Source organism: Palaemon carinicauda, chromosome 8, assembly GCF_036898095.1.
Source record: "Palaemon carinicauda isolate YSFRI2023 chromosome 8, ASM3689809v2, whole genome shotgun sequence".
Taxonomy (NCBI): Eukaryota; Metazoa; Arthropoda; class Malacostraca; order Decapoda; family Palaemonidae; genus Palaemon; species Palaemon carinicauda.
In genome coordinates, this window is record NC_090732.1 from 59129647 (window position 1) to 59144614 (window position 14968).

Genomic DNA, 14968 nt, shown 5'->3' on the forward strand with positions numbered 1-14968 from the left:
TCAAGTATAGTCTGGGGGTTGTTTCCATATGCCCTGTCGTTAAGGTATTCCCAGAGATAAAAATCTGGGGTGTTCAGGTCCGGTGAATGCGGCGACCACTCCGGGTCACACCTGCGGCTGATCATTCGGTCAGGGAAATGCTGCTGTAGCCATGCCAATGATTCGTTTAAAGTGTGTGGGGGGGGGGGGGGCACCATCCTGCTGGAACCACTGGAGGACCCTGACGACTCTTCTCCGTTGACCAAGTGCTGTCCAGAACTTGCCAAGCACCTGTACATATCGCTCGGTGTTGATTGTCACAGACCACTCGTTGTCGTCTTCGAACCAGAATGGTCCAATGATGCCATGTTTGGAGATGACGATCCAGGCAGTGCACTTCACCGAGTGTAATGGCTTTTGCAGACAGTGCTCAGGGGGTGTGCTACCCCAGAAGATATTGTTCTTCTAGTTCACGTGACCTTACAACAGAAAATGTGCCTCGTCCAAAAACCAGACATTGTCAAGGAAGTCTGGCACAGCGTCAATCTTGTCGCAAAACCACTGGCACATGATCACTCACTTCCTCATGTCGTCAGGTGTAAGCTTGTGTTTAATCTGTATCCTGTAAGGATACAGGTGGAGATCTGCGTTCAAAATTCTCCGCACGGACTCCCAATTGATTCCAAGTTCCTGACTTCGCTGTCGCACAGACACTACTTGGGCTGTGGACAACAGAGTCTCTGACTGCAGCAATGTTGTGTAGTGTCCTTGATGATTTCGGTCGTCTAGAGTGTGATTGTCTGTTAGTGTCTTTACAATTTAGGTTATGTACAGTCCCATGGGTTCTGAACTTGTCGACCCATCTGTAGATCATTGAGTGGACAGGAAATTCTTGACATCTAAACCGTTCTTTGAATTGCAATTGAGCTGCGTGGATAGACTTCAACCAAAAAATTGCCTCAACTATAAATGTCTTTTTCTCAGTAGTCCATGGCATATCGAAGGTCGAATTTGGTAGACTCTTAGAACATTAATTTTTCCTGATAAATCTGAAAAATAAAAGGAATTGATTATTTATTTCAAAAGTTATTCTAGGTGATGACCTTTTTTTTTTTTTATATGTGTCACCCTGTATTATCAATGCTGAGATCCGGATGTTGAGGAGCCATTGGCCTCGACCTACTTACAATCATACTTTGAGTTTCATTATGATTCAACTTCATAAACCATAATTTGCACCATGCACCAATTTTAGCTAGATATCTATTAAGGGATTTAGCAACCCCAGATCTACATTCAGGAGATGGAATTGATACAAAGAGAGTAGCATCATCTGCATATGCGAGAAGCTTGTTTCTAGGCCAAGCCACATATCATGTGTATATAGTATGAAAAGTAATTGGCAAAGAACAGTACCCTGAGGAACACCAGATATCACATTCCTAGACTCGCTATGGTGCCCATCAACAACAACTCTTCAAGATTTATTACTTAAAAATTCAATAATGATGCTAAGAAATGACCCACCCACCCCTAACTGTTTGAGTTTGAAAACAAGGGCTTCATGATTAACACGGTCAAAGTCAGCACTAAAATCAAGACCAATTATACAAACTTCCTGACCGCAATCAAGCGATTTCTGTACAGCATTGGAGATTATAAGAAGGGTATCACATGCTTCAAGGCCTTTACGAAAACGAAATTGCAAACAAGGAACAGATGATTAATTACAGTAGACTGATACAGACATTTTTGCAAAAGATGTTAAAAAACTTTAGATAATATGGGAGTTATGGAAATTGGCTGGTAATCAGTTTGGTTTGAACTACTGCAAACACATTTACATAGTAGAGTAACATTACCAGTTTTCCAACAAGTGCTAAAAGCTCCTCTTCTTGCTAGCTTGCGCAAAATAATAGATAATTTCGGAGCCAAGAAATCTGCAGTCTTTATAAAAAACAAAGGGAAAATACTATTTAGGTGTAGACCTCCATAAGCTTCAATATCCATCAAGATAGCTTTAATTTCCTGAGATCGAAAAGGTTAACCAGTTAGTTTAGCCTCAGTAAAACAGAAATGAGGAAGTTCGAGTTTCTCATTACTCTGCTTACTATCAAACACATCAGCCAAAAGTGTTGCCTTTTCATTTGGACAGTGAGTGACAGAGCCATCTGATTTAAGTAAAGGAGGAACTGTTGCCTAATCTGTTACCCTTCCAAAGATGAAAGGCCTTCTGCTTCTCCAAATAAGGATGTCTACAATCAGCATTGAGCCATGGTTTGTCCATCATTCGGTACCTCAGCACTCGAGAAAGGATATGCCTATCAATTACGTTGACTAGATTCTCATTCAAAGGGACAGTAGGATCAATAGTACTATACATTTTTGACGAGTTCAATACCAAAAGATCAATCAAAATCCCATTCCAGTCTGCTTGAGTTTTCATATAAATTTTACAGAAGTATGATACATCAGGGACAGGCTGCTCAGTCTTCAATACTTTTGAAATCACGGCCTGATCAGATGTCATAGTTGGGGAACCAGCATTAGCTGTTATAATGCCAGAGGAGTTGGTGTATGCGAGATCGAAGCAGTTACCAGACCTGTGAGTAGCTTCACTTATGATTTGCTCACAGCTTGATTCAGAGGCAAAGTCTAAACCTCGTAAGCCCTGGTGATTGGTAGGAGAAACAGAATTTAACCACTTCCTATGGTGAGCATTGAAATCACCAACTTAGAAAAAAAGAGGCCTTCAGATTTACTCGCAAATAATGCTGCAGATGAGTTGTTACCAGGAAGGTATCCAATTCTCTGTAACGATATTTTACTTGGCATTAAGAGTTTATTTTTTAATAATTGGCAACATCATTGGGATAGTTTAGTTGAAATTAAGATGAGAAAAATAACTAATGTGATTTCCCCCTTGTCGTCTCCGCATTAGTCACACTCGGTTAACACACAAGTTTCTACTAAATGGGCAACACCAGACATATTGCGGTGACTGTTTGGTACCCTTGACTATGAGGCATTTGTTGACTGAATGCCCCCTTATAGCACCAAAATAAATAGATATCTGGTTGATGCTCAAAGGGAGGATGGCAGGTTCATTCTTGCCATGATTCTTGGACATGATGTGTCATACTATACTAGCAGTATTTTGAGATCTATATCAGAAGAAGGTCTCCTGAAAGCAATTTAGATTTTATAAGGGCATCTTTACTCTTTTTTTTGTTTTAAATTTAAACTCCTTTCATTTTTTATTTAAAACAAATGATATCGTCATCAATTACCTTAGATGTCAGGATCCCAGAAAACTACAAATCAATTAATCAATTGATGATTACCTCTCTCCACTATCTAGCAAGCTGGTTTACTGTAGTGCATAAGGTGAAATTGATGAAATTTTTATATTCTTTCTCTTATTTCCGGGAAACTCGCTGCGTACCGGCAGCTGATGGCTTGCGTACTGGTGCTGGTCCACATACCACTACTTTGAGTAATATTGCTCTAAACTGTTGTCACCTAGAGACACGCTCTCTTTGTGCAACTCAAATGTTGTCGACCATCCCACTCTTTTTCCTCCCATAGAAGTAGGTTCAGTAGTAAAAAAGTCAGAGAAAGCTTCCTTTATAAGAAGAGGAACATCTCCCAGGATTCCTGCTCCCCCTCAGCCTCAAAAGCCTTCCCTTTTCAAGCAGGGATAGCAGCGCTGACTTCTGCCTCCTACAAACAGTAATCAACCTCCAAGGAGAGGTCACTGTATGGATGAAGGGGCAGAGGCTGTTGTGGCTCCCTCTAGTATGGGGATGCCTGCAAAATCATTGGGATAGGTGTCAGTTCTTTGGGGCCAATCCCTGTACAGTGGAAGTTCTCTGTTCAGGGTATTGGGTCCCATTCATGGAATGTTATCCTCCCTGATTCGGTCTCCAACAACCCCATCATACTATTCGAGAGGATCTCGAGAAAACCTCCTATACGTGGAAGTGTATTAGATGCTGGCTGAAGGGGTCGTAGAGGGGATGTCGGACTGATCCCAGGGTTCTTCAGTAACATCTTGGTAGAGAAATTTTTGGCACTGGGTGACATGTCATAGACCTCTCCAACTTGAATCAGTTTGTGCTCCAAATGAAATTCAAGATGGAAACCCCAGGCACCTTTTTTCAGGCCATCAGAAAGAGCAGCTTGGCCACAGATTTGAAGATGCTTATTTTTCCGAGTCCAGAAAGCATCTCAGTTGCCCTTTCACAGACAAGATTTACCTCTTCAAGGCACTGTGCTTTGGTCTCCATAGCACAGCAAGCCTATTCCAGTCTTTAGCCTAGTCTCTGCTTTGGCTCATGTCTTGGGTATCAGACTGCTGAGGGACCTAGACATCTAGTTTCTCTTCGCGGACTCAAGATCTCAACTGTTATGTCACAGAGATCTCCTCCTCGACATCTGCAGCTGAACCTCGAGACCTCCCTCCTCGTCCTAGTATCTGAGATACCTAGGCATGGACGTATATTAGGTCCAAGCCAGAGCCCTTCCATCTCTAGACAAGTTATAGAGATTCACTCAAGTGGTAGCATCCTCTCTCGAGAGGGAATCTCTCCCATCACATTCTTGGCAGAGACCTATGTGAAATCTCACCTCCCTAGAGAAACTAGATTCCTTCAGAAAGATGCACCTTTGCTCACTGCATTAAACTCTAAAGAGCCAGTGGTTCAAGACACCAGACTCTCCAGCATCTGTAGTAGAAGTGCCATGAGAAATAAGAACAGATTTCTTGTGGTGGATAAAGGTGAGGAACTTGCTAGCTGGAACCCCACCACAAATTCCTCCTCCAAAGTTTCTTCTTTTTTTAAGATGCCTCTCACCAAGGATGGGGAGCCATTTTTCAGAGGGATCAAATTTCAGGTATATGATCAAAGGAAGACAACACCTTCCACATTAACCTCCTAGAGATAAAAGTGGTATATCTAGCATTACTCTACTTGGCAGAGACTGTCAAAGGTCACCCTTTGGTGTTGATGAGCAACAACTCCACAGTAGTGACTTACATCAACAAGCAAGGAGGCTCAGTATCTCATCTGCTCTCCCAACCGGTTGTGGGAATACACCATTGGGTTCACGTAATGACAGCTTTCCTTTCAGAATACTTTATTCTGGTCAGGAGAAACATGATAGCAGACATGCTGAGTCGACCGGGATGAGAGTTTCTTCAGAACGGTCTCTGCTTCCTCAAGTGACAAAGAGTCTTCTGACTCTCTGGGGTTCTCCGACCCTGGACATGTCCGCTTCTCACTTAAACAACAAACTTCCGGTATATTGCTCACCAGTCCCTGATCCAGCTATGACACTGGAGATGTATTTCAACAGCAGTGGGACAGGTTGGACTTTAGTGACTATTTCCCATTCTGCCTGATGTGCTAGGTCCTAAATAAGTCTACAAATGTAAGAGTAATGCTGGTCTCTCAGAGGTGGCCTCAATCAGAATGGTTTCCAGACTTTCTGGATCTTCTCATCAAAGTTCCAAAGAAACTACCAGCTTGGCCAAACCTACTTCACCAACTGCACATAAAGAAGTTCCATGATGCAGTTCACTGCTGTTCTCTTCACAGTTGGAGGTTATTCAACATCTTTGAAAGAGAGGCTTTATTAAACTGTCTGCGAAGCAGCTTTCAGGGTACCTCTGGAATTCTTCCGCAGCGGTGTGTCAGGTGAAGGGATAAACTTTCTATGATTAGTGTTGTGAAGGAAATATTGCCCCACTCAAGGCCTATCCCCCTGATTGCATTGTGTTCCTGCATAAAAAGAAGTTTATCTCAGTCACAGAGGTTAAAGGCTATCACTCAGCCTTAAGCCAAGTCTTTAAGCTGAAGGGAATCGATCTTTTTTCTTCATGGGAACTTTCAGCTCTTATTAGAAGTTTTGAACAGACTGCCCAACTCTGGAACTTAAACTCCCAACTTGAGTGTGATAAAGTTCTTACTATCTCTTGTTATGGTAATGTTTACAACGTTTCCAGAAAGTGAAAATTACCTCCAAAACTTTACTCAGACAACATCTATAACTTTTACAACCATTCTCGAAGACTAATCACTATCAGGCTCCTTACGAGCCCGTAAATAAGGCCTGAGATCAAAATTTGACATTAAAGAGGCATCCTCTTAGGCCTGGCTTTAGTAAAAAGAGTGAGGGAACTGCACGGCTCATCTTACCAAACATCACACTCCAAGTGGGGGAAAACAAAATTTTTCTTACATTCCAGAGTTCATGGCTAAGACTGAGAACTAGGCCATTAACGATACCAGATTTGACTTTTACCATTTTGGCTATTAATGAGGTAACTGATGATCCAGATAATCTGTTATTCTGTCCTGTAAGAGCGGTCCGGGGATATCTTAAGAGAACTGCTGCTTGTTGACTGAAAACCTCCATTTGATGGTAGCATGCAGTTATTATCAGAGCCTATAAGTCCTCAGTGGAAGCTCTGCCAGTGGCCCCCCCCCCCTTTAGAGCTCATGACATCCGTGGTTTTGCTGCAACCTTAGCATTCCACAAGAACCACTTAGTGGCTTAAGTCCTTGGAACAGGTGTCTGGAAGAGACAGACTACCTTCACAGCCCACTTCTACAGGACTGTACCAATAGATTGTTGGATACCTTTTTTTATGGAACCTATTGTTCATGCACAGCAAATAATTTAGACCAAAAACTCTTGCAGGATAAGTACCTTATTGTCACATTGTCAGTTTTTCTCTGCATAATGGGCGTGAAAGTGGAATGTATGCTTTTTTTTTTCACTGCCATCTTTATCCTTCCCTCAAATGGGAGTAACTTCCCTGAAAGAGCCGCTTAGCAGGTACGAATAATCAAACCCCTTTTGTTTGTGACAAAATATTCATGGGCTAAACTATTATTATATATAAAAAATGGTTCATACCAGAATACTTTTGTTAGTTCATGGACTTATGTTTTGAGGCTAACATATCGACCTGACCTCTTTATGAGCCGGTTTTGAATGTCTTATATATTTATCTTACTGTCTGTCGTTAATTAAGAGTTAGATTGATACAGGTTCATGATGGAGAGTTCCTCCCACCAAAGAAAGACTTCCCATATAAATGACTCAGAAGTTTGCATATAAGGTTGCCAGTTGGGTACTTTTTGTGGTTGTAGCAAAACGACTTGGTATTAAACTTATATAAATGACTTAGGTTTGAATGATTAGGAAAAATACAAATTGTTTTTAAAATTTATAATCATGCTTATTACTAATTTTTTCTAGGTACATGTTTGTGGCACAAAATTCATACATGTGTTGTCACGTGATACCAATGAATGATGCCACTTGGAGTGACGAGGACGATGATGAGGATAAAAGTCTAGAAGATGAAGGTAAACAAACTACTTTCAAGTTACTTTGTTGACAAGTATTTTTTTTTTTATATTGAATTGGTCATGATTTAAAGAAACTAAATTTTCATAATCATATTTCTATACTCTCCTAATGTTCATATTGGTTCTTCTCTAGAAGCTCGGTTTAATCGATATTTACAAGTGGATATTAAAAAGATTGTGAAGTTCTCCCATTTTTTCCCCTTTAATAAAGACGTGCCCTCAGTAAAGGAATGGAATGTCTCTGTGCCCATTCAGTTTAAAAGTCTAAATTATCCTTATCCTCTTGAGAAATTTTATTATTAGACTTCTGTTAATTTCCATAAACTTCCCCTACTGTTCATATTGCTGACTTCCACACCTTTCAGAAGTTGGAAGGTAGATAGGGAAAGACCCCTCTGATAGACCAGCACTTTGTAGCACGAGAGAGGCTTCAGAGTTTCAATGATGGGCTGGGCAATGGTGGTAGGGTGATTTATCCACTGTCGCAGGTTCAACCATACTGCTAAGGACAGCTCTGAGGGACCAGACCAGGAATGGACCTCTAGAATCATTCTTCTTATTTCAGATTTTCTCTTCTTGCGCAGTTGTGGTATATATATTTCTATATTATTATTATTATTATTATTATTATTATTATTATTATTATTATTATTATTGATTCTTTATCTTCTATTTACATTGTTTTTCTCCTGAATGGCATGGATATGACCACATTTGTTTTCAATGCATGCCTTCATAATTAAAGAATGCATTGATGAAGTTATTGAGCTTCGGCACAGCATATCATTCCTGTGTTGACACTTGGTGATGGGCAAGAGGGCTCTCGAACTTGGGGAAATTGCTCCCCCAGTTCAGATCTAAATTACTCTCTCTCTCTCTCATTGTTTTTTCTTACTCTGAATATTACTTCGACCTTCTCCTAATTTTATAAACTTAATTTCGTGTTGCTGTCCTTACTCAGTGAGTAAACTTTCCCCTATTCCATATATATATATATATATATATATATATATATATATATATATATATATATATATATATATATATATATATATATATAGATAGATAGATAAATAGATAGATAGATAGATAGATAGATAAATAGATTGATTGATTGATTGATTGATAGATCTATATATATATATATATATATATATATATATATATATATATATATATATATATATACATATATATATATATATATATATATATATATATATATATATATATATATATATACACACACATATATATATATATATATATATATATATATATATATATATATATATATATATATATATATATATATATATATATATATATATATATATATATATATATATACATGTATATATATATATGTATATATATATATATGTATATATATATATATATATATATATATATATATATATATATATATATATATATATATATGTTTATATCTATATATATATGTATAGGACACCGCAGCCCACCCCATATGGGGAGGTCCCTAGAAAAGGTGGGGTAAACATCGGACACGGCAAACCCGTCTGGTCAGCTCACCGCGGCTGGCGGACATCCCACTAATGCGGTCGAAATAACAAGAAAAAAATATTAACCTTAGGTGCGTGGAACATCCGCACCCTCCAAGACGTGACGAACACCAACCGCCCGGAACGACGTACAGCCCTCGTCTGCAAGGAGCTAGCCCGCTTCAGTGTTGATGTGGCGGCTCTTAGCGAGACCAGATTACCCGAAGAGGGTAACATCAGGGAAGCTGGATTAGGCTACACCATCTTCTGGAAAGGCAAGGCCCTAGAGGAGCCTCGCATCCAAGGTGTCGGCTTCGCTATCCGTTCCCAGCCAGTGCAGCAGCACAACCTCGCTCCCAAGGCCATCAGTGAGCGCCTGATGACTGTCCGCATCCCCATCACGCGGGACAGACATCTCACCCTGATCTCTGTCTACGCCCCGACTATGACCTCAACCGATGATAACAAAGCTGCCTTCTACACCCAGCTCGACCGCACCATCCAGGCAGTGCCCGCCAATGACAAGCTCGTTGTGCTTGGCGACTTTAATGCCCGAGTAGACAAGACCATCGCCTGTGGGAGGGAATCATCGGCCGCCATGGCATTGGAAATTGCAACGCCAATGGCCAACTCCTACTGGGTCTGTGTGCAGAACACCAACTTGTGGTAACCAACACCATCTTCCAGTTACCAAAGCGACAAAAGACCACATGGAGACACCCACGGTCTAAACACTGGCACACCCTGGACTACGTCCTGACCAGAGCCAGAGACCGAGGAGACGTCCGCATCACCCGATCCATGCCCGGAGCGGACGACTGCTGGACGGACCACAGACTCCTCATCTCCCGACTCTCCGTGACGACCCTACGACCACCCAGAAGGGCACCTGACAGCGTACCACACCAACGCTTTGATTGTAGTAAGCTCCGCAACCCAGAGGTGGCACAGAACTACAAGGAGGCCTGCGAACAATACCTCGCAGACCCTGTGGGTCAGGCCACTGTCGAGCACCACTGGACCACCCTCAGAAACGCCATGGCCCGTGCCGCGGAGGAAACACTAGGCTTCACCACCAAGAAACGGCAGGATTGGTTTGATGAGAATGATGCTACCATCTCTCTTCTCATTGAAACCAAACGACAAGCACGCCTGAGTTTGGAAAACCAACCAACAGCAGCTAACAAATGTGCTCACAAGGTGGCTGAAGCTGGTTGCCAAAGAGGTATCCATGAAGCCCAGAACACCTGGTGGCAAAGAAAAGCTGCAGAAATACAGAGTTTCGCTGACCAACGTGACCTGCACAGCTTCTATGCAGCAACAAAAGAAATATTCGGTCCCACACGGTCATCAGTGGGCAGCCTGAAGGACGCGGATGGGGCCACGACCATCACCGACAGCGAGGGCATCCTGGCCAGGTGGAGGTCTCACTTTGAGAACCTCCTCAATGACCAAGCAGACACCCCAGACGATCTCCTGCGAATGACCCTGCAGCATCCCGTCCGTCACTGGATGGCACTACCACCCTCCATCCATGACTTCAACAAGGCCCTGCAGCGCATGAAGCCCGGCAAAGCCCCAGGGCCAGACAACATCCCGTTGGAGCTCCTCACTCACGGTGGCCCCGGCTTGAGGAACCGTTTGATGCTCCTTATACTGAAAATATGGGAGACCAAGACCCCCCCCAGTGACTTCCGCGATGCAAACATCACTACCATCTTCAAGAAGGGAGACGGGGAGAACTGTAACAACTACTGGGGAATATCACTACTAAGCATCGCGAGTAAGATTTTCGCTCGGATTCTCCTTGACCGCCTCCTTATTCTCTCAGAAGACGTCCTGCCAGAGTCCCAGTGCGGCTTTCGACCTTCCCGCGGGACCATAGACATGATCTTCTGTGCGCGACAACTACAAGAGAAGAGCCTCGAACAACAACAGCCCATAATGTTCATCTTCTGGGATTTGAAAAAGGCCTTCGACAAAGTACCTCGACCTGCCATGTGGGCTGTCCTCAAAAGATATGACTGCCCACCCGATTTTGTCAAGCTGGTGCGTGCCCTCCATGACGGAATGGTTGGGAGAGTCTGCCACCAGAACTCTCTTTCAGACCCATTCCCCATTATCAGCGGCCTGAAGCAGGGCTGTGTTTTGGCCCCGACGTGTTTCTCGCTATACACCGCAGCAATGCTCAACGAGATTCCCCCAGACACACCCTCAGTCGACCTACGTTTCCGCATGGATGGAGGCGCTTTCAACCTCGCTAGACTCCGCGCCAGAACCAAGACCACCTTGTGTGCAGTGCGAGAACTGCAATATGCTGACGACAATGCCACCCCAGGTCAGACGGCAGAGGACCTGCAGTCGTTAGCTGATGCATACAACTCTGCCTACGAACGTTTTGGGATGCAAGTCAACTCAGACAAAACCAAGACCCTCGTCCAACATCCACCAGGACTGATGCTCCCCAACTTCAATACCATAGTGAATGACCAACCGTTAGAACAGGTGGACCAGTTCTCCTACCTAGGGAGCATCCTAACATCAGGTCCCACAAGCAAAAAGGACGTGGAGAACAGGATCAGGGCAGCCCACTCCGCCTTTGGCCGACTCAACCGCCGCGTATATAACAACCACGCACTGACAATGACCACCAAAATAATGGTGTTCAGGGCAGTAGTCCTCTCCACGCTCCTGTATGCATGTGAAACATGGACGCTATATAGAAACGATCTTAAAAACCTAGAACGCTTCCAACAAATGAAACTGAGGCAGATCTTGAAAATCCCCTGGGAGAGCCACACCACCAACATTGAAGTCTTAGAACGTGCCTCGCTGACCAGCGTGGAGGCCACCATCATCCACCACCGCCTCCGCTGGATAGGACACGTGCATAGGATGGATCCATCTAGGCTCCCAAAGAAAATATTCTACGGAGAACTGACCCAGGGCACCAGACCACGAGGAGACCCGAAAATGCGCTATAGAGATCAACTAAAGCGCACCCTGGCTCTAACTGACATCGATCCTTCCTCATGGGAAGAAACAGCCAGGGACAGAAAAACCTGGAGGAGTACAGTACACCATGGCACCGTGGACTTCGAGGAGAGGAGGAGACAAAATGAGGAGGCTAGGAGGAGAAGAAGGAGAGAGCGATTAGAACAGCCCCGCCCACCACCTACCCTCCCTTGTGAACACTGTCCGCGACTCTTCCACCACAGACTAGGACTTAACAGCCACATCAGGCATAAGCACCCACCCCACAGATAGGAGGCTGATGGCTAACGACAGAACCCAATACTCGGACACGAGTGGGCGCCGACGACGACGACGATGTATGTATATATATAAATATATATATATATATATATATATATATATATACAGTGGTCCCTCGCTAGTTCGCGGTTCAACTTTTGCGGGTTCAGAGCTTCGCGGGTCTAAAAAATATTGAAAAATTAAAAATATCAAAAAATTTTAAAAAATTAATAATAATGAAAAATATTAAATTAAAATTAGAAATTACATTATTTTACAAATTTTGAAAACAAAATATTCAATTAGAATTAGTAATTGCATCATTTTACAAAATTTTAAAACTAAAAGAAATGCACGTCTGTATACGCTAAGTATCACGGGCATAAACGCAAGCTGATTGGCCAGCAATCGCTGAGAACTCGACTCCCCATTGGCCCATTCACTAGCCCAAGCTTCTCCCGATGCCCATCGCTCCACGCTTTTCTCGTATACGCTTCTCGCCATAGATCGCGGTTAGTTAGTCTTTGTCTCGCGGTGATTTTTTAAGTGTAAAAGTTTTGTGAAGCCCTTCGTGATGCCTCCCAAACGCTCTTTATCCCTTGGTGCATCTAGTGAACCGAAGAAAAAGCGAAAGATGTTAACAATTAACGAAAAAGTGAGTTTATTGGACAAGTTGAAAGCGGGAAATAGCTATGCGAGCGTAGCCCGACAATATGGCCTTAATGAATCCACTGTACGGTACATAAAGAAGGAAGAGAAGAACATCCGCAAAACTGCTGCAATATCTTTCACGAAAGATGCCAAAAGGGTTGTAAACACCCAGAATAAGACCATGGTGCGAATGGAAAATGCACTGGCTATTTGGATCCATGATTGTAGGGAGAAGAAAATCACCCTGGATACAAACATGATCCGAAGTAAGGCTAAAACTTTGTTTGATGCTATGGTGCCTGAGGGTGGTGACGACGACAACGTTCAAGATGAGGAAGAAAACGACGGCGACGAAGATGATCCTCTGCCTGGTACCTCAAGCCAGACTAGCCCACGACAACCACGTACGACTTTCGTTGCCAGCAAGGTCTGGTTTGATAAGTTTAAGAGGCGATTCGGACTTCAGAGTGTGTCTTTGTATGGAGAGGCAGCCTCTGCAGACGAAGCAGCAGCGAGGCATTATGTTGAGGATGTGTTTCCGGAAATAATAGAAGAAAATGGCTATGTCCCGGAGCAAGTCTTTAATATGGATGAAATAGGCCTCTTCTGGAAGAGGATGCCGTCCCGAACATTTCTTTTCAAGGACGAACTTAAAAAGACAGGTTTCAAAGCTCACAAGGATCGAGTGACTCTGCTCATGTGTGGCAATGCTGCAGGATTCATGCTGAAGCCCGGCCTTATCTACAAGTCACAGAATCCTCGAGCATTGAAAAGCAAGAACAAAGCCTTACTGCCAGTGTACTGGATGGCCAATAAAAAGGCATGGATCACCAAGGCCCTCACACTTGATTGGTTCCTTAACTCTTTCATACCACAGGTAAAGCTTTACCTGGCTGAAAAGGGCCTACCCTTTAAAGTGGTTCTCTTCATGGACTGTGCAGGAGGTCATGCAACTAATTTGCATTATGAAGGGGTACAGGTGGAGTTCCTTCCCCCCAACACCACTTCCCTTATACAGCCCATGGATCAGGGGGTTATTAGGGCCTTCAAAGCCCTCTACACTAAGTCAACAATGGAGGGTCTCATCTCCTCCATTGAAGAGACCGACGAGACCTTCAGCATCAAAGCTTATTGGAAGGACTACAACATAGCTACGTGTCTGGCTAATATTCAGAATGCCCTAAAGGACATGAAAGAACAGACACTCATCTCCAGCTGGAAGAAATTGTGGCCAAACAAAATCACTCATGACTATGAGGGTTTCACGCCTAACGAAATACATCACTCTGCCGTTGATAAGGCTGTCAGGCTGGCTCGGTTGGTGCAGACTGAAGGCTTCTCGGATATGACGGCTGATGAAATTAACAATCTCATCGACTGCCACTCAAACCCACTGACAGAGGAGGACCTACAGGAAATGACCAAATCGGCGAGTGAGGAGGAAGACGAGTCTGCTAGTGACGAAGGTGACGAAGCTGAAGAAGGTGGCCTTACATTGCATAATTTACAGGACCTCTTCAATGTTGCCAAAGACCTCCAAAAAAGGGCCAAAGAAATGGATGACAACATGGTAAGAGCCGTCGAATTCAGCAATCGTATTGATGACGTCATGGCTGTTTATAGGCGCATCTTCATCAACAAAAAAAAAACAACGTTCACAACTCCCAATAACGATGTTTCTTACGCGCAAAAAACCAGAAGTTGATCCTCCTGCACCCCCTACGCCACCTCCTATAGCCACTACGCCACCTCCTATAGCCACTACGCCTCCTCCTGCATCCATTACGACACCTCCTGCAGCCACTACGCCGCCTCCTGCAGCTTCCCCTGCATCGTCTGCGGCGTCATCCGAGGAGCAGTACAGCTCTTCATGCCCCTGTGCAGTCATTCATCGTTATCACCTCATCGTACTGCACAGGTCTTTTCATCAACTACGCTTAGAAGAACTTATTGTAAGAGGTAAGTTAAATGTTTTATTGTTTGATTGTTTAACATGAATCTCTCTCTCTCTCTCTCTCTCTCTCTCTCTCTCTCTCTCTCTACACCCATTTTCTATATGGTATGGTACAATTTTATTTATGTATTAACTGTAATCTTAAACCCCCAGAAATAGAAATTATAAATGTTAATTTGTTGCGCAAAACGACGGACTAATTATGTTAGCTAGTTGTAGTGTTT

General features: G+C 43.2%; 1 protein-coding gene across 3 annotated transcripts in view; it reads left to right on the forward strand.

The window, feature by feature from the left end:
* Positions 1-14968, forward strand: part of LOC137645739 (uncharacterized) — a 542683-nt gene that overhangs the window by 302273 nt on the left and 225442 nt on the right. For all 3 annotated transcript variants that reach the window (XR_011045344.1, XM_068378638.1, XM_068378637.1), the window contains exon 4: positions 7249-7358. Coding sequence is in view for 2 of the 3 variants with exons in the window: in XM_068378638.1 (XP_068234739.1) it covers positions 7249-7358 (110 nt within the window). In the remaining variant the exon portion in view is untranslated. The remainder of the gene's footprint in view (positions 1-7248; positions 7359-14968) is intronic.